Source organism: Mesoplodon densirostris, chromosome 18 (genome assembly GCF_025265405.1).
Source record: "Mesoplodon densirostris isolate mMesDen1 chromosome 18, mMesDen1 primary haplotype, whole genome shotgun sequence".
NCBI classification, from domain to species: Eukaryota; Metazoa; Chordata; class Mammalia; order Artiodactyla; family Ziphiidae; genus Mesoplodon; species Mesoplodon densirostris.
In genome coordinates this window covers 3,578,084-3,597,641 of record NC_082678.1, presented here as the reverse complement: position 1 = coordinate 3,597,641, position 19,558 = coordinate 3,578,084, and the positions used below count along the sequence as shown (strand labels likewise).

At 53.3% G+C, this 19,558-nt stretch overlaps 1 protein-coding gene across 6 annotated transcripts; it reads left to right on the top strand.

Moving 5' to 3' along the window:
* The first annotated feature begins 1,778 nt into the window (after window positions 1-1,778).
* NFE2L1 (NFE2 like bZIP transcription factor 1) lies at window positions 1,779-14,192 on the top strand. Of its 6 annotated transcripts, none has more exons than XM_060082840.1 (6): window positions 1,779-1,894; window positions 3,389-4,405; window positions 9,219-9,401; window positions 9,813-9,902; window positions 10,131-10,289; window positions 11,084-14,192. In XM_060082840.1, the coding sequence occupies exons 2-6, from the start codon at window positions 3,896-3,898 to the stop codon at window positions 12,446-12,448; spliced, it is 2,307 nt and encodes a 768-aa protein (XP_059938823.1). In that variant the 5' UTR covers window positions 1,779-1,894; window positions 3,389-3,895; the 3' UTR covers window positions 12,449-14,192. The 6 variants fall into 6 exon arrangements, with proteins under 6 accessions (XP_059938823.1, XP_059938821.1, XP_059938824.1 ...); XM_060082838.1 differs by having other exon boundaries at window positions 9,186-9,401; XM_060082839.1 differs by lacking the exon at window positions 1,779-1,894 and adding an exon at window positions 2,203-2,298 and having other exon boundaries at window positions 9,186-9,401.
* Window positions 14,193-19,558: the final 5,366 nt, after the last annotated feature.

Below are 19,558 nucleotides of genomic sequence, written 5' to 3'. Positions count from 1 at the left end.
ACTCCCAGCAAGTATTGAGTATCTGCTATTGCAAGCACTGTCCTAGGTTTTGAAGATTCAACGTTAATGCACAAAATTCTAGTCCTCATGGGGTTTGTATTTTAGCATTTTCTGGGTGACAAGTGGTAAAACGAATAAATAAAACATGTGCTCTCTGAACCCATCTTTTTTTTTGTTAATTATTTATTTTTGGCTGCGCAACGGCTCTCTCTAGTTGCGGGGAGCGGGGGCTACTCTGTTGCTGTGCGCAGGCTTCTCATTGCAGTGGCTTCTCTTGTTGCAGAGCAAGGGCTCTAAGGGCGCAGGCTTCAGTATTTGTGGTACTCAGGCTCAGTAGCTCCGTGGCATGTAGGATCTTCCCCGACCAGGGCTCAAAACTATGTTCCCTGCATTGGCAGGCGGATTCTTAACCACTGCACCACCAGGGAAGTCCCCTTAATCTGTCTTTGAAATGAGTAACTAGTTTTCTGAGGATTCAACGCTATATACTCCTACACGGTGAAAGTGCGTTATAATCTGTGAACCACCCAGAATTAAGCCGCCTAATTCTCCAAACACATGATGGACTGGATGTTCTCATCAAATAAATTACCAGTTGGCCTTGTCCTTGGCTGTATGAGGACCAATGGCTCGCCCACTATATTAGCAGGATCTTCCAGGGAGTCAAGAATTTGAGTCAACGCCTCTTTTGTCCCACAGCTGGGAACAACTTACTACAAACGCCAACTCAGTGACTGCCTAAAAGTGGTCTTTGCACCAGCTGTATGAAAACTACCTGAGTTGTTTAATAAACGGGCAAGGTTATCAGGCTGCCACCCAGGGTAAGAATCAGAACCTCTGGTGTGGTGCCTCAAAATGTGCAAGTTCAACAACTTCCCAAGGTGATGCTGGAGGTAAACCAATGTTTGGAGATCACAAAGATGTCGGCTAGAAGAGACTGGAGAACACTAGAAACTGAGGAAAATTCCTGAAAAGCAAAACTAACCTGCGTGGGAGGCTGGGCGGAGGGTGTGTGTGTGGGAGTTGGTACAGACAGAGGAGAAGGTGTTTGTATTATGACAAAAATAACTAATTATGCCACATCCCTCATAACCCCAACGTCCCACCACCGCCGTGGCAAGCCGTCCGCAGGGTTTGCCTGGGACAGGCGGCGTAAGGATCCCTGACTGGCAAGGGGCCCAACGCGCAGCCCGCACGGAGCGGAAACTGGGAGAGCGGTTTCCGCTGCCAGCACCCAAAATGGCGGCACGAGCGTCCCCACCATGCGAAACACATGCTCTGAGCCCCACCTCAGCATCTCAGGTCTCACTGGACTTTTGCAAGTCACCGTGGGAACCCTCAAGGGGGGGGACCCCGCACTCCGGCGGCGATACCACCTCCCATTCCCAGCCCTAAGCCCTTATACCCTCGCCAAAGAATGCACTGGAAGCGCTCGCCTATTAACTTCACTCTGTGCCCAGCCTGTAATACCTCCTGCAGCCGGCGAGCGGTGGGCGCACGGCCGAGGGGTCCCGAACGCCGGGCGATAGGGCCTTCGCCCCACTTTATTGGTGGGCCCATGCCGTGGGGCGGGCCTACATGCCCATTGGGCCGTGGACCGTGTCAGTCTTGGGAAATCGGTAAAGGGAGAAGGAGGCACACTCGGCCATTGGGTTCTCTCTGCTGTCAATCAAATCGACATCCGGCGACGGCCACTGTCTTCGCTCGTTGATTGGAGAAACGTGTCCCGGGGGAGGACGCGGAGGGCGGGCTTCCGTGTGAGGTAGAAGGAGGGGGCGGGGAGGGAAGCGGAGGCTGGCGAGCTCTAGGCCGGCCGGCGGTGGCGGCGGCAAGGCCTGGTCTCGGGCTGAGCGCCTGCTGTGGCGGCAGCGGCGGACGCCGAGATCAGCAGAGGGTATCAAACACATTTCTTTCCCTAACGGGAGGGGCGCAGCGCCGCGGGGCCGAGGCTTACGGGCTGAAGGGCGGCGGGGTGGAGCTGAGGGGCAGGAGGCGGGAGCGGGCGGCCGAGCGGAGTTCGCGTCGGGGCCGGGCCCTGGGCCTGGCAGGGAGGGGCCGAGAGGCCGTGGAGAAAGCATCTCCGGGGTGGGTTGGACTGGGGAGGGCTGAGGGCCTGAGAAGGCGTGGTGTTAGGCCCAGGCTTGGGAGCGGGGTGGGGCCATAAGGGCGGAGGGCGGGGTGGGGTTTGGCCGTCAGGGTGGGTCAAGGCCAGGAAAGTAGCACTTGTTCGCTGCTGCCCAGAGGCTAGAAGTCGAGGCGCCAGGAGCGGCATGGCGGCTTGGTCCCAGCCGGACTCGGGTATCCGGGGCAGGGTGGGACCGGGCTCAGGCCTGGCCTTACTCGATCTTTAAGGGACCTTGTCCGGTTTCTCGAGCTTAATTGGCTCTTGGGAGGTTTTTAGTAGTAAATTGCGTGAGAACTGGAGGGAAGTGTAAGCAGGACTTCTGGGACGCAATTATGTTTACTGCAGCCAGATAAGGGCGCGCGTGTGTGTGTGTGTGTGTGTGTGTGTGTGTGTGTGTGTGTCCCTCTTCCCCTTTAGGATGAAGTTCGTAGATGGGTCACAGCAGTGAACAGGAGAGAGCTATGTCGTGGTTTAGGAGGTTAATGGAAGCTCAGAAGCAGAGACTAGAAAGTGAAAGGCAGCTTCACTCCCTCCCCACTTGGCTCTCTGGGTTGAAGACTTGGCCATATCCTTCTGCTTTGGATCAGAAGGTCACGTGAATGAAAATAAAACCTGCCTATTCAAATTCTGGACCGAATAAGCCTGCCTCAGGGCCCCCCATCTCGTCAGTACCCCCATTTTTTTAAATGTGAGAGTGATAGGAAAGGGAAATCAGATTTTAAAGTTGGAAAAACAGAAGGCGTTCTTCTTTTCTGTGGTGTGGTGGTTGTCCTCTCGTCCTTTTATTCTCTCACCCATTAATCATCTCTCCCTCCCTTTTAGCACTTGAAGGCACAAGAATTGTAGGCAGTTTTCTCCTGAGAGACGAGAAACAAACTTTCTTTTAAGATAGGAAATGGACTTCTCACGCTAAAAATAGAAGCTGGGTAGTGTGTATGGGGTGGGGGGAGGGTTGGTAAATCAGACAACGTGTAAAATATTTTGGATGCCCTGGGCATTATCTGCTTATCCAAAATGAGCTACCTTTTAGGGTACTGCAGAATTAATATCCAGAAACTGAGATCCCTTGTGAGCAGTACCTTCCTCTCATAGTTGTTCTGTCTGTAACAGGTTTTCATGTTTTGTTTTTCTTGGAGTGTAATAACTGATTTATTTTTAAATAAAAAATAAAAGTGGCCTTTTAATGTGTTTCCTACCTCTGCCTTGGTCATGGCATGAAAATTATGGAATCTTATCCTGTTGCTTTTGTGATTCCCATTTCAGGTTTCTTCGGAAACCCCCCTGGTAAGTGTGGAGGAGGCGGGACACTCTGACCCAAGACAAAAGGCCTGTAGCTCCAGCCAAAGGAAATAAACCTTAGGAGAGAGAAGGAAAAAAAAAAATCCATCAGCTGTTCCCGAGAACAACCTGCAGCGAAATTTACAGAGAGGACAACTAATGTGAGTGAGGAAGTGACTGTATGTGGACTGTGGAGGCAGTAAGTCACGTGGGCCCTGAGGGCCTGGACTGGGTTAGGAAACAGTTGTACTTCCAGAGGTGAGGTGTCAAGAAGGGAAAAGTGAATGTGGTCTGGAGTGTGGCCTTGGCTCCGAGGGGTGTGCTTTCCTCTGAGGCTGTCAGGAAGCTCAGCCCCTGCGTTCTGCCGGGGTGGGGTACAGGGTTGGGCACTGAGGAGGGTGACTTGCTGGCCGGAGCAGCAGAGCGGTGGCCTTGACTTGTCTTTTGGAAGATTTAAAAACCAAAAAGCATAAACATTCTGGTCCTTCAGCAATGCTTTCTCTGAAGAAATACTTAACGGAAGGACTCCTCCAGTTCACCATTCTGCTGAGCTTGATCGGGGTGCGGGTGGACGTGGATACTTACCTGACCTCGCAGCTCCCCCCGCTCCGGGAGATCATCCTGGGGCCCAGTTCCGCCTATACTCAGACCCAGTTCCACAACCTGAGGAATACCTTGGATGGCTATGGTATCCACCCCAAGAGCATAGACCTGGACAATTACTTCACTGCCCGGCGGCTCCTCAGTCAGGTGAGGGCCCTGGACAGGTTCCAGGTGCCAACCACCGAGGTTAACGCCTGGCTGGTCCACCGGGATCCGGAGGGGTCTGTCTCTGGCAGCCAGCCCAGCTCGGGCCTCGCCCTCGAGAGTTCCAGTGGTCTCCAAGATGTGACAGGCCCAGACAACGGGGTGCGAGAAAGCGAAACGGAGCAGGGATTCAGTGAAGATTTGGAGGATTTGGGGGCTGTCGCCCCTCCAGTCAGTGGAGACTTAACCAAAGAGGTTAGTGGCGACGTGGAGGGGAGGGTGGGAAGGGTCTGGGGTTGCGGGGGTGGGCTGGTCCTGAAGGAGTGTAGTAATAGTAGTAAGCCCTGTGAAGAACCAGAGAGGTTCCGGGGGGTCTCAGGCATTGTTCTGGGATAGGAGTGGGCTAGATTGTCTGGCTAGGATCGGGGGTTGGGAGCATTTCCTTGTGTTGAACCGTTGACCCACCTCTAAATGAACTGTCAGGGCAGTGGGAGGTCCTTAGAACATGCCTGTGTGTTTACTGCTTGGATTTCAACATGACTCCTGGAGGCCCGGGGTGGGGGAGGGAGTCATGTTATGATGGGCTTTGATGCGGTGTATGTTCGTTGCTAAGACACAAATATTTTGTGGGCTGTTGCCTTGTACCTCCCCCCACATCAAAACGCACATACGTATCCTGAAGTTCTCCTCCTTTGTGGTCAGGCCTGTTGTGGTGGTAAGGTCCTGATAAGTCGCCTCTCCTGGGTCTGAGCCAAGGGGTAGATTTAGATAGTTATTCTTGGCCAGGAGAGGGCCAAGGCTCCCATTCTTTGCTGAAGGCCCACTGCAGCGAGTAGGGACGGGAGGGATGGATGGGAGCTAGAAGAGAAACTGCATTCTGCTGCTGACGGCAGCTTGCTTTGAGCTGTCAGAGGTCTGAACGGACGAGTGGCTGACACACTGGTCTGGGCAGAAGGGGATGCAGTCGCCTCGAACCACGTGAAATGGTTTCTGCTGCCCCTCCCCCACCACTGGGATAAGCCTGCTTTGAGCTCTGCGTTTGGACCTGTCTTGCCCCTCAGTCTTAAGGAGCTTGGGAAAAGGTCCAGTTCAGTCGCTGGCCATTAGGGAAGGAGGAGGCCGGATTGCACTGGGCTGGGTTCTCCAGAGCTGAGTCTGGAGGCGGGGGTGCACGGGGGCAGCGTTTGGGAAGAGGCGGTGTGGAGGTCTGTGAGAAGTTTGACGGGTGCCGTAGAACTTGGCCCTTTCTGCCTACCAGTCAGACCAGGTTTTGCCTACCGTCCCGCGCTGAAGCCCGTTCCTGAGCTCGGCTCTCTGACTGTCAGTGACTGTCAAATCATGTGGCTTTCTCTGGGCCAGTGGTCCTCCACTGGGGGTGGTTTTGTCCATCAGGGAACATGTGGCAGTGTCTAGAGACAGCTTTGGTGGTCACAACTGGAGAAGGGGCATCTAGTGGAGAGAGGCGTGGGATGCTGCTGGGCTTAGCACATAGGACAGCCCCTAAGTAACAGGTTGATGTGGCCCCAAAGGTCAGCAGTGCCAGGGTTGCTCTGTGCTCAGCTGGCTCCTGTTGGCTCTACTTGGGGAGAGACTAGAATTACCTGAGTCTGGGAGTCACGAGCCCTCCTTGCCTTGCAGTGCCTCTTTTCTGAGAGGCTTACAGGGCCACCTCTCTTCTGCTTCCTCTGTGATTCACCTTCAAGTGGACTCCAGTCGTGGCCCAGGGGTCTGAAGAAGCATGCCTCCCAGCCTCCTCTTCCGTCATCCCACCCACGGTCGCTCCTCAAGGGGTGGATGTAGTGGGCTTGGGAACCCTGCGGCTGGTAACCCAGCAGGCGTAGCTTCATTCCTCTTCCTGCAGGGACCTCTCCTGGGATGGGGTGGGATGGGATGTTTTCAACGTAATTGGATGCGTTGGGGTGGAATGGGATGGGACTGTGACCCTGCTTGCCTCCACTTCTGGATCGTCATGAAGCTTGTGCTTTCCCCGACCCCAGGCTTTCACTGCTCCCTTTGGAGATCGGGGGTGGGTTAGCATTAGGGGCCCAGGCTGGGTATGGGGGAAGGGAGGATTATTGTGTGTCTAGAACATTATTTTCTCAGCAGCTCAGGGATAAAAATACCCGGGTCCAGAGCATGTGACAGGCACTGCTGGAGCTGGTATTATCCCTGGGCGGCAGCACTCCCCTGCTGCCAGGCCTATTCGATGGACGGCTATAGCCCAGGCCCTTGTCAGGGATAGGATTCCCCTCGAGGTTGGCACTCTGCCCAGAGGGGGGTGGCCTGTGTACAGCTCTTTGCAGCGAGGAGGAGCGCTCTGCGACCAAGGAGAGCGTGCTGTCCCTGACCTGACCTTAGGCTCAAGGGGAGCAGCAGTGAGGATGGGAGCCAGAATTGTGACCCTGAGTCTGTCAGGGGCGTTCTTCCTGCTTTGGAGATGTAAGCCGGGGCTCAGGCGGAGATGGCTCTTGAACAAAGCCTGGGGTAAAGAGAAAGTGGGGGGCGGGGGGACACGTTTGTGTCCAGGACGTTGCGGAGCACCTGTCTCCCTCCTCTTGCCTGGGGCTGGGCCTGGCCGGCACTGTGACATCCCTGCATGTCTGCAGATGGCTTTCCCCCTTCCTTGTGTCTGGCTTGTTGTAGGGTGACATAGCCCCTGGTTCCCCGTGGATCTGGGTGCACTGGGTTCCTGCCCAGGCTAGCTGTTTGAGCCTTGGGCTTGAGGACGACTGGCCACAGCCCTCCTGAGGAACGGGAAAACTCCTTACACTTCCAGGGAAGAACTTAGATTCCCGGAGAAGCTGTGGGAGGAGTTGTCTGCCCAGTCCTGAGTCCCAGTCCTGAGTGGGCTGGGTAAGCAGGATGCGACAGGAGGGAGAGTGGCACCCCTTCCCCCCAGGGCTCTCTCACTGCGCCACCCCGGCTGGCTGACTGGGCTGGGTGGGGCTGCCCGCCCCTGGGTGCGTCTCCTTGAGGAGACGGAGGCGGCCCAGGGATGGGCTGGTTCCTTGCGGCAGCTTCTCCAGCTGCCCTGGTGCAGAGATTGGCTCCCGGCTGCAGCTAGGTAACAGGCGGTGGGAGGGGATTGGCTCCTTCCGCATCTCCAGCGGAGACTTGGGGGAGGAGATTGGCTCTCGTCGCAGCCTAGGTAACGACAGTGGGAGGGGATTGGCTCTTTCCGCAGCCCAGCTGCTGACCTGGGGGAGGGGATTGGCTCTCTGCAGCCTCAGCAGTGACCTGCGGGGTGGGAGGGGGAGGGGATTGGCTCCTTGCTGCAGCCTAGGTAACAAGTTTGGGGGGCGTGGGGAGGGGGAGAGAGGGAGGAGCGGGAGGATAGGCCCAGGAGGGAGCTTGCTTTTCTCTGCAGCTTGAGCACGGAGCATGGGGTGGGAGTCCCATCTCACTGCAGCCTCTGCGGTGAGCTCAGGGTGGGGGCTGCCGGGCGCCTGAGTGGAACTGGGGTTGTGAGGTGGGAGGGGGCTGCTCCAGGATGGAGGAAGGGGGCTGGGCTGGGCCGCCCAGGCAGCGGCACGGGCGGGGCACCCTCCTTGGGCCCCTCGGAGCTAGCAAGGGGCCACCCTTCCAGCCTGGTGTGCTCCCTGCGAGCCAAGAGCTCCTTGGAGCCCCCTGTCCGGCTGCCCAGCACCAGCTGCCCTGGGGCTCATCTCGCAGACCATGACCCGCCTGGACCGCAGCTCTCACAGTGGTGGGGGCCATGCCAAAGGGAGCCGGCCCCTTAACTCTTTGGTGGCTGGTCACCGGGTGGCCCAGCCCCCCTCTGCTCCTGGGTCCAGGGCTTCTGTTCAGGTTGGTATATGTGGGGAGACTGCAGGGAGAGGTACACCTGGGAGGTCTTAGGATCAGGGAGGCTTCCTGTGGGAGAGGGATACCTGGTCAGAGCTAGGGAGGTGGGTCTAAGCTAAGGATACTGCTGTCTGGAAAGTATCTGCCTTTTAATCTCTGACTGGAAGGCAACAGTTTAGGGTTTCTTCAACTGCAGGGGGTGGCATGTATAAGAAACCCGAACGTCTCATATTTATTGGGGTTGTACGCTGGTGGCAGTGGGGGTGGCAGGTGGAGCTGGAACTAATCAGGAGCCGCCAGCGTAGAGTGAGAGGGAGGCACTTGGGTGCCCGGGGCGGCAGTTGTGTCTGGGCAGTGATGGGGGCTATGTCCTTGAGTGGGTTGCCCGATGGGAGCCAGTGAGTCCTGGGGTGTGGTAAGGGAGTGAGAGCACTGGTTTGTGGGGACACCGTGGGGCTGGCCTTGGCAGGGGTGGGGTGTCCAGTGAGGATCATCTGACTGCCTGAGGTTCTCCGGGGACTGAGGCAGCTTGCTAGGATCAGCTGAGAGGGGGCATTCTATTCTGGCAGGGATGGATCTTGAGGTGAGCCTGGACTGGGAATTGTGGGTGTTCAGCCTTACTCCTGCTTCATCCAGGGAAGGGGGAACGGCCGCAGGAAGGGCTGGATAGCCTGTCGTTGTCATTGGTTGCATCAGGTGGTTGCAAATGCAGGGATTTTCCTCTCCAGTCCACCCCACCCCTTTATGCAAATGAAATGGCACCACAGGCTGATGCAAGCCTGGCCACTGCGAAGCAGTTTTGCTTGACAGTTCACTCTTGCTTGCCATGGCCAGCTTTCTACAAACCAAGTTTTAAGGGATTCCCATTCCCGAAACGAGAAGTGTCTCCTGCTTCCCTCTTTCTTCTTAAGTAGTGGTAAGGTGGCCCTGCCTTTTGGCCTGGCTGTGCCTCTGGTCCACATCCTAAGCTCGCAGACCGGTAGGGCGATGGTTGCGCTAGTGGTTTTCGCTAGCTCTTTTTTTTTTTTTTTTTTTTTGAGGCTGGTGTCTGGAAATGGATGAATGAAGCCGTGCTGGTACGGAGGGGACAGGGGGTAGAGTCTGGCAGGTGTGGATGGGGAGGGGCCCCACCCGGGAGTAGTTGGGGTGATGCTAGGAGGAGCCTCTGAGGGGCAGGACAGGGAGGGGCCCCTGGACCCCAGAGCTAAAGTCACGATGCTCTGTCTTTCAGGACATAGATCTGATTGACATCCTTTGGCGACAGGATATTGACCTGGGGGCTGGGCGTGAGATTTTTGACTACAGTCATCGCCAGAAGGAGCAGGATGTGGATAAGGAGCTGCGAGATGGAGCGGAGCAGGAGGACACCTGGCCCGGTGAGGGTGCGGACGCTCCGGCACGAAACCTGCTAGTGGACGGAGAGACCGGGGAGAGCTTCCCTGCACAGGTACTCCCGCCTCTGCCCACTTCCAGAAACTGCTCTGTAGAGAAGGCAGGCTGTGTCTGTGGGACGGGCCTGAATGTATATCTCGGGTTGGGGTCTCTGAGTCACAGTGGTGGCTGAGGAAGCGGGAGTGGAAGAGCCGCCGCGGCGGAGGGGCCGTGCCTCGGTCACGAACAGCACACGGCAGGCGGAGCACCTAGCGGCCTTCTGCCGGCGTCAGAACCCCCGACCCTCTTCTCCCCTGGAGTTTGGGACTCAGGGCCAGCCGACAGCCTGGGAACGGAGGGAGAGTGTAGGCCTGCAACCGTGCAGGGCCTCCTTCAAGCTTCCCCTTGGAAAGGCTGGGGAAGGGGCTTCGGCCCCCAGGCAGCCAAGGCCCGGGTCAGTCAGACTTAACAGTTGCTGTTGCCACAGGTGCCTGGTGGGGAGGACCAGACAGCCCTGTCCCTGGAAGAGTGCCTTAGGCTGCTGGAGGCCACCTGCCCCTTTGGGGAGAATGCTGAGGTGAGCAGGACTCCAGGGAGAGCCCACTGAGTCAGCAGGGCAGCCTGCACACAGTGTGTCTCTCTGTGGCTGCCTGAGGGGCCGGCTTTTGGTGTTGGCCTTGTCCTGGCTGCTGGGGGTGAATTCAGAGGAAGGAAGAAACAGAACCCCAGGCGGTAGAGTCTCGGGGAGGAAAGCAGAAGGTGGTCTTTCCTCCTCCCCTGTTAAACCCTCTGTGTTTTGCCCTAGTTTCCAGCAGACATTTCCAGCATAACAGAAGCAGTGCCTAGTGAGAGTGAGCCCCCAGGTCTTCAAAACAATCTTTTGTCTCCTCTCCTGACGGGGACAGAGTCTCCATTTGATTTGGAACAGCAGTGGCAGGATCTCATGTCCATCATGGAAATGCAGGTAGGATTACCGGAGCCAGGCACAAACCTATCGGACTTTGTGTGGGGTGTCTCCATACTCGGTTGCTTTTCCACTTCCGGGAAAAGAGAGAGTAACTAACACCTTTCTGATCCATAGGAAAGTGGGGACACTGAGAGGTAACTGTCCACGTGTCAGTAGGTGGTGGAGTCAGGACTGGGGTTCGGGTTAAAGCCCCGGGGGCTGTGGCTTCTAAAGCAGGCCTGCCTCCTAGGTGCGCCTCCTTCTTTTCCTTCAGGCAGATAATCACTTGGCTGGGTGTTTCCTAGGTTGAGCATTAATAAAAGCGGACATTCTTATAGTGCTTTACAGCCATTGTCATCTCACTGGGCCCTCACGATCATCTAGTCAGCCCTTTATTATTTTAAACGTGAGGACACTGAACCTCAAAGAGAGACAGTGAAATGCTCCTGGTCTTACAGCAAGTGGTACATCTAGGCTTTCTTACTCCAAGGCTGGGTGTACTTTTCACTGTGCTGCTTTTGCAACGTTAGGTGCTTTTTTCCTCTCCTCCATGATGGGGGAGTCTGGGCCAAACATGACCTGGAGCTGATCAGTCCTGCCTTGGGGTGGAGTCCACAGGGAGGAACCCGTCTCTGCCAGGCATGATGGATCAAGTGGGGCCAGGAGCTGATGCTGTGGGCTGTGGTTTCCTGTCTGTTGCCTTTACACCCGTGCAGCTGTACCTGTGTTGGGTGCCTGCTGTCGTGAGCCCCAGCCACACCTGGGGGTGGAGTCTGCGCTAAGTGAACGGTGACGCTCTTGTCCCCTCCCAGGCCATGGAAGTGAACACATCAACAAGTGAAATCCTGTACGACGCCCCTCCAGGAGACCCACTGAGCACCAACTACAGCCTTGCCCCCAACACTCCCATCAATCAGAATGTCAGCCTGCATCAGGCGTCCCTGGGGGGCTGCAGCCAGGACTTCTCTCTGTTCAGCCCGGAGGTGGAGAGCCTGCCTGTGGCCGGCAGCTCCACGCTGCTCCCGCTGGTCCCCAGCAATTCCACCAGCCTCAACTCCACCTTTGGTTCCACCAACCTGGCAGGGCTCTTCTTCCCACCCCAGCTGAATGGCACAGCCAATGACACAGCAGGCCCTGAGCTGCCTGACCCGCTCGGGGGTCTGTTAGATGAAGCCATGCTAGACGAGATCAGCCTGATGGACCTGGCCATTGAAGAAGGCTTTAACCCCGTGCAGGCCTCCCAGCTCGAAGAGGAATTTGACTCTGACTCAGGCCTCTCCTTGGACTCCAGCCATAGCCCTTCCTCCCTGAGCAGCTCTGAAGGCAGTTCCTCCTCCTCCTCGTCCTCCTCGTCCTCCTCTTCTTCCTCTTCCTCCTCCTCCTCCTCTTCTTCCTCAGCCTCTTCCTCCTTTTCTGAGGAAGGTGCAGTTGGCTACAGTTCTGACTCTGAGGCCTTGGATCTGGAGGAGGCTGAGGGCGCTGTGGGCTACCAGCCCGAGTATTCCAAGTTCTGCCGCATGAGCTACCAGGACCCAGCTCAGCTCTCCTGCCTGCCCTATTTGGAGCATGTGGGCCACAACCACACATACAACATGGCACCCAGTGCCCTCGACTCCGCTGACCCGCCCCCACCCAGCACCCTCAAGAAGGGCAGCAAGGAGAAGCAGGCCGACTTCCTGGACAAACAGATGAGCCGCGACGAGCATCGAGCCCGAGCCATGAAGATCCCCTTCACCAACGATAAGATCATCAACCTGCCCGTGGAGGAGTTCAACGAGCTGCTGTCCAAGTACCAGCTGAGCGAGGCCCAGCTGAGCCTCATCCGTGACATCCGGCGCCGGGGCAAGAACAAGATGGCGGCGCAGAACTGCCGCAAGCGCAAGCTGGACACCATCCTGAACCTGGAGCGGGACGTGGAGGACCTGCAGCGCGATAAAGCCCGGCTGCTGCGGGAGAAGGTGGAGTTCCTCCGGTCCCTGCGGCAGATGAAGCAGAAGGTCCAGAGCTTGTACCAGGAGGTGTTTGGGCGGCTGCGGGATGAGAACGGGCGGCCCTATTCGCCCAGTCAGTACGCGCTGCAGTACGCCGGGGACGGCAGCGTCCTCCTCATCCCCCGCACCTTGGCTGACCAGCAGGCCCGGCGGCAGGAGAGGAAGCCGAAGGACCGGAGAAAGTGAGCCTGGGGAGGAAGGGGGTTGACGCTCACCGAGATGGAAACTGGAGAAGGGCTGGGCCTGGACCTGGACCTACAGCGGGGACTTTAATGCCTTCTTATCCAATAGATCTCAGATGGGATGACTGCGGGTCAGTGGACAGGAAGAGGCAGGCGCAGGCGCTGTCTGGCTCAGCTTCCCCCACTGAGGGGGGTGGAAGTGGCCAGACCGTTTGGGTGGACAGGGTCCTCACCCCTACCCCTTTCCTTTGAGGGAAGGGTGGTGTTGGCATTGCTGGAGGCCGAAAAAGGGAAAGTAAGGGACTTGCGAGAGGAGAGGCGAGTAGTAGAAGGTCTCATTCCTGGAAGGAAGGAAGGAAGGAAGGAAGGAAGGAAAACAACCCAGAAAAATCAAAGCGGGAAGAAAATCAGAGGGCGGCTTAGGTTGGCTCTGGCCAGGATTCCAGGCAGCAGGTTTTAGAGGGGACTGGATCACTGGTGTGAGTAAACCCCACTTCAACCTAGGGGAGGGGTGGAACACGGAGTAGGTTCTGGGAGGGGCCTGTGAACTCGTCCTGCTCCTGCACTTCGGCATCCCTGAAGGGGGGCTCTTGGAGGATATCTCCTGTGAGGTTTCCATCAGAGGGGAGCCCCTGGGACCCGACACTGGCCTGGAGGGTTAGGATCAAAGGGTAGAGTCAACAGGCAGGGGTCGTGAGGCCTCCTGCTGCAGCAGCCCCAACACCAAGCATGTCACTCACTGCCCCGCCGTACATCTTCCTCTGTGCCCAGTCACCCCTGAGCTGAGGCTCCCACGTCTCCATCAGAGCATGCCCGCGAATGCTGTTCTCTTCCCACCCGTGTGCCCCCGCCCCTCACCGGCTGCCTGGAGCTCTTCTGGAGCTGGGGTGCTGGCAGGGCCCATGGGGCTGGGCCCACAGCCTCCTGGGAGCTGCTCTGAGGCAGGGGATGGTGTGGAGAAGCCAGGCAGTACTCAGCACAACACTGGGGAGTGACCCTTCCCTCAGGCCTCCCCTACCAACAACTGGGCTTTGTCACTGGAAAGACAAAAAACTACAAAACCCAGAAGCAACAACAAAAACTAGTCCTCTTAGAGTTTCTTGCGCTTTGATTTTTTTAGGGCTTGAGCCCTGTTTCACTTATAGGGTCTAGAATGCTTGTGTTGAGTAAAAAGGAGATACCAATATTCCAAGCTGCTAAATGTTCTCTTTGCCATAAAGACTCCGTGTAACCGTGTGAACACTTGGGGTTTTTCTCCTCTGTCCCGAGGTCTCTGTCTTTCTTTTTTGGGTTTCTTTCTAGGAGAATGAGAAGTGCATGGAACGGGGGCTGAGGGTACCCCTCCCTCAGGCTCTTGGCCACAGGCAGCTTCTCCACACGCCCAGTTTAGCAAGGGCTCCTGGAGGACCGCCTGGGGGAGGCAGGGGGGAGCGCCAAGGTGGCCAGGTGGTTCCAGGACCACAGTGTCTCTAAATGTCCCCACCTCGGCCTGGGTCTGGAGCGCTGTCTGCCCCAGGCTAGCAGGAACGAGTTGAAGGGGGGAAGAAGCACTGATTCTCCTCCCCGCTTAGGTGGGGAGGCATTCTAACTGAGCAGTAGGGATAGAAGGCACGAGACTGGGAAGTGCTTTTATAAATTATTTTCCTTGTAGATTTTATTTTTAATTTATCTCTGTGACCTGCCAGGGAGAGGAGAGAGAGATGCTGTGAGCACATGACAAAATAAAATAAAATAAAATGGATGATGTATTCTCAAGTGCAATTTTTCCCTATTTTGAAGTTAAATTGAGAGTAAAGGAAACAGGCCCCATGAGGAGAGGACTGGCCATTGTGTGGCTAAGGCAGAGCTCGTAGGGGAAAGTGGGTGGAGAGCAGCGGAGGTTGACAGTGAAGAATTTAGAGAGACAAAAGTCTTAAATACTGTATTAAAGCTTCCAAACAGGTGTTACGCACCTTTCTGTAGGGTTTGCCAGCTGAATCCTTTTACAGGAAGGATTCAGAATCCTTTCTGGCCTTTCTCGTAGGGCTAGGCTAGGTGGGTGTTATCACCTGGCCCAGCTCCTTACCTGTCTTCCTGTGGGAAACTGCATTTTTAATATTGATTGTGCTGTTATTTCTCTGGTGGCCCCACCTACCAAGGGGGTGCAGAGCTTTGGAGCGTAGTCACAGTGACGACGGTGATGGCAGAAACCCAAGAGATCTACAGGAGCAGCACACGCCAAGCACTTCTCTATAACGGCAGGGCCACGGAACCAGAGAACAGAAAGCTAGGCCCCAGGGTTTAAGGCATTTGAAAGCTCTCCAGCTGAGGTGACCAGAATCTGTTCTCCCTCAAAATAATACAAAAAGCCTGTAAAGAGTTGAATGCTTTTAAGGTACCGGATGGTTGCTGGAACAGCCACATGCGCATCTAGGGGTAGGTACTTAACAAATGTCCAAGTAATGAATGCCCACCTGGCAGTCTCTGTGAGATTACCAGATGAAGTTTAGGACTGGAAGCTGTGATCCTCCTCATGAAACCTGTGGTCTTGAACTCCCCATGTACCACTGTATGACCTGGCTTTAGCCCAGTCCTTTAATGATGCTACTAGAGTTTATCCTGTGGGGTGAATAGAATTCTGGGAATAACACTGAGTTCTTTTTTGTTTCCATTTACAATGGCTTTTGCCCCCCATCTAGTTGGAACGGGTTGGTCCTATCAAACAAGAGCCCTTTCCTAATTAGTAATTAACTTATGACTGTAAGCCCAATAAAATGAAGGTTCTTAAAAAAATAGAAGGCTAAAAATTAAGTCAGAAAAACTAATTGATGCTGATAAAAAATACAAGTTATATACAGAAAACTGTGACCAGTGAAATTCAGAGTAATGTTTTTGTGTACTTTCTACAAATGTGTATATGTGTTTTTGTTTAGTACACAATTAGGCTATAACTTTTATCTTGTTTTGCAACTTTTCAAACAGATTTTAAAGATTTTAAGACAAAGTCCTCTCACCGTCCCCTTTGCTAGTGTTGTTGCCTCTGGTCTGAGAACGTGTGTTTTGGTCACACCCCCTTCCCCCATGTCCCCTTATGGAGAGATGTACAGTTGTGTCTGGGAGCTTGCTGATTAGCTGGGGCTTTGGGCCAAGTTGGTCAGCACTGCTGTGGGGCTGACCTCTTTTTGCTGTTGGCAGGTGGAGTGGGTGTTCCAGCCTCAAGGCTTTTTCTGGCAGGAAGAAGATAAGAGAACTCAAGTAAGGACGGTGAAGGCTGCTACACCTGAGACAGGAAGTGAGACGAGGTCCTAGATTTCGCAGGGAGATGAGCAGACCTCAGGACCAAACTTCTGGGTGACGTGCTTGGGTAGGGGTCGAAGGCTTGCCTTGTCTTGACTTTAGTCCTAGGCATCGTTCAAACTGGTTTTCCCACACATTTTAAATCATGTAAGGCGACGGAAATAGATCCATCGTGGTTTTTTTTTTTTTCTTTGCGGTCCACGGGCCTCTCACTGTTGCGGCCTCTCCCGTGGCGGAGCACAGGCTCCGGACGTGCAGGCCCAGCAGCCACGGCTCACGGGCCCAGCCGCTCCGCGGCATGTGGGATCTTCCCGGACCAGGGCACGAACCCACGTCCCCTGCGCTGGCAGGTGGACTCTCAACCACTGCGCCACCGGGGAAGCCCCACTGTGGTTTTTTTTAAAGGCTGCACCACATGGCCTGTGGGATCTTGGTTCCCTGACCAGGGATCAAACCCGTGCCCCCTGCAGTGGAAGCGCAGAGTCCTAACCACTGGACCGCCAGGGAAGCCCCAGATCCACTGTTTCAATCTCTGCCCCACACACGATCTCACCAGTGAAGCCAGGCCTATTTCAGAATCAATAGAAATAGAAAAAATACAGAACTGAGGGAAAACAGAGATCTAGAGACATGCTCAGTGTCATCAAGACCTGGCCTCCACGGCTGACTCCTCGCCCTTCCTAGGGAAAGCTGAACAGCAATTAAAAGCAGCCAGTGAATGAGGAGGAACTTTCCATGGAGTCCTGCCTTCCTTAGGCTGCCTTCATCCCTGCTTTGACCACCCACAGCTACACCAGACCTTGCTGCTCCTCAGATCTGTTTGGCACATCGCTGGAAGACAAGTGCCTTTTGCAGAAAAAGGAACATCCCCACCACCATAGTTCTACCTCATCCAGTAGGGACTGACCTAGGGCAACAGCTTCAGAAACTCAAGACTAAATGTGTAGTTTTAGGGCACTACCAGCAAGAGCCCATTTCCTTGATACTATCCATGTACAAAAATGGGTACCAGGTTGGTGTCTGCCTCTCTGGAAGTCATTTTCCCAACCAAGTGTAGACATTCTCTAGCAAAATCCATGTGTTTGATTATTATCATGAGTGGTTAAGCCTTGTTTTCCTGTATACCTGATCCATCTGGGAAGTGAAAGGGGACCACAGACCTTCAACTTGTCATTTTGTCAGTGCACCAAGAACCTCTTTCACTTTTATTCTCCCACAGAGGTCAGTCATCCTCTTTTTCCGTCTGGTTCTGAACTTTAAGAGAGTGAGCACGTGGGGGCTCTGGGGATACGTGTGAAACTTAACGCGTGATTTGAGTTCTGGTCCTTTTTCTGTCTAGGATTTCTTTGAAAGTTCATGTCTGCCTGAATTAGTTGAGAATCAGAATCTGGTGTACAAGTTGCCTCCAGTGGAGTGAGAATATGGGCCTTTGTGAAGAAGTGTGTTTTCAAACTCAGTTGGATAGAAATCCTTGTCTTCCTTTTTGAGTGTGCAGAAATATCAATAAAAGTCTTAAAGCTGGTTCTTTTCCAGTCTAACTGCAGAATGGAATAGGTTGTACAGTATTTGTTACTTAATTCCAGATGCTGTTTCAACCAAGGAAGCAAAACCTAGTTCACTTGGGGAGAGGTGGAGAAAAGACCAAGAGTTGGGGCTCTGCCTTTTGTTTTAAACACAAATTTAATGAGGCTTATTCAGTTGTCTTAATAAGCCTTCCAGTCTTCAGCTAGGGGCTGAAGCAGTAACTGAAACTGTGGGCCCATGTCCCAGAGCCAGGCCCCAAAGTAGCACAGCCTGACCTGTGACTATGCAAACAGTAAACAGGGCAGGATTGGTCAAAGTCAACTAGGATTTTAAAATCCATGTGGGGTAAACAATGGCTTTGGTACTATCACAAGTAGTACTTCGTTAAATCACATGCAAACCAATAAGGTCAGAATGCAGACTCAGACCTGCTGGTGAATTAACACAAGCTATTTAGTATCAACAAAAACTAGTCAGCATTATATTGTAAACCTGACGTTTCAGCCTTGCCTCAGAGTTCTGCCACCTAACTGGCCTAAGCAAAAAAAAAGCCTTAGAAACCGACTCCTTACTCTACTTGCCCCATACAGCAGGGCCAACTATGCTTTTCATCCCAGCAGGATGATTTTATTTCACATTTCATTTGCTTTCAATATTCATCAATTTACTCAACGGGAAGTGCCCAAGGCCAAAGTCAATTAAAAGTCATCCATACGAGAGATAAGCAACCCTGAACACATTGGCTAGGAAAGCAGCAACTTTTGGAGAAAACTTCATTGCTGGACAGTCAAACCAAGGTGATGTGCAGATCAGAGACTGACAGTTGTCTGAGGATCTTAAGCTCCTATATCAAACTTCTTACCACATATCAGAACACCAGCGTGTCTCTACCTATTATTGCTAAAAGGCAAGGTGAAGGAAGTCAAGACTCCTTCCTTTAATAAGCTGAATGCTGGCCTGGTAGTGGTATTTGTATTTCAATCAAATTCTAGCAGACGGGACTTCCCTGGTGGTGCAGTGGTTAGGAATCCGCCTGCCAATGCAGGGGACATGGTTTCGAGCTCTGGTCCAGGAAGACCCCTCTTGCCATGGAGCAACTAAAAGCCCGTGTGCCACAACTACTGAGCCTGCGCACCTAGAGCCTGTGCTCCACAACGAGAAGCCACCACAATGAGAAGCCCGCGCACCGCAACAAAGAGTGGCCCCCGCTTGCCGCAACTGGAGAAAGCCCTCTCGCAGCAATGCAGCCAAAAAAAATTAAAAAAAAAAAAAAAAAATTCTAGCAGATGGAAAACACTGAGCCTGGACTTAGTTCATTCCTATCAGTTCTGAGTTTCAAATGAGAACATCCTCATGATGTTCATGGGAAGAGGCCCAACTTGCACATCAGATTAGTATGACTTGATCAGATAAATTTGATCTCAGAACTCGGCTCCATACATAGTTCAGGATTTGGAGCCATTGCAGAAATTTGGATTTCAGAGTTTCAATTCCACCAAATTATTTTGGAGTAGCGATTTGTTCTAGCATTCCCCCCCCCTTTCTCTATGAGGAAAATAATTACCTTGTAATACAGATTCCCAATGCCACAGGCCATAGACAAGATGTGCTGTGTACACATGGTCAAACACTAAATAGCCAAGGGTTAAAATCAAGTTGAGCTGAGTTCTGGAATGTAAGATTATACCGGAAAATAAGTACTTAAAAATCAACTATTAAAAATTATTTAAAATTGGTAGTCAAAACTTTCAAATGCCACTGGAAAGCAGAAACAATTACTCCTGAGCACCGTCAGTTGACAAGAGTGTTTCTGTATTTACTGTATTAAGTTGAAACTCAACTGAAGGCAGTGAAGGAACAAGGTATTTTCTTTGACTGGCTTTGCCAGTGTAGGACAGCTGATAATGATTCTGTCACCAAATTAGTAAGCTCTTATTCTTTTGTAATGGTAACTAAGGTAACAATCTGTATCTCCTCAACTCCTGGGCTAGAGGTCTAATATGATGCAATTTTTTGAAGGCATCTGACAAACATGTTTTTGTATTTCCTAAAGAAATGCTCCACGAATACTTTCTGAAAGCAGACTTAAGATTTGTTGTGCCTATGTTTATTTTTTTCCCTGACATTTCTGCATGCATTTGTTGCTTCAACAATCACTTGAGAAAAATTTATCCTTAACCCTTGAATCTAGAAATGTGTGATAATTGGCTTTTAAAGATAACAAAATTGCATATCTTCACTTCAACATGCATTATCAATTTCAGTGTCTACCATGGGGAAGAATGATATAGTTTTAAAAGAGCTCAGGAATGCC

What these genes read in the sequence shown, in the direction of transcription:
- NFE2L1 (XM_060082838.1), top strand. Translation starts at nt 3,896, where the DNA reads ATGCTTTCTCTGAAGAAATACTTAACGGAAGGACTCCTCCAGTTCACC. An exon ending in GTGGAGACTTAACCAAAGAG is followed by an intron (nt 4,406 to 9,185) that starts GTTAGTGGCGAC and finishes TCTGTCTTTCAG; the next exon opens with GACATAGATCTGATTGACAT. An exon ending in CCTTTGGGGAGAATGCTGAG is followed by an intron (nt 9,903 to 10,130) that starts GTGAGCAGGACT and finishes GTTTTGCCCTAG; the next exon opens with TTTCCAGCAGACATTTCCAG.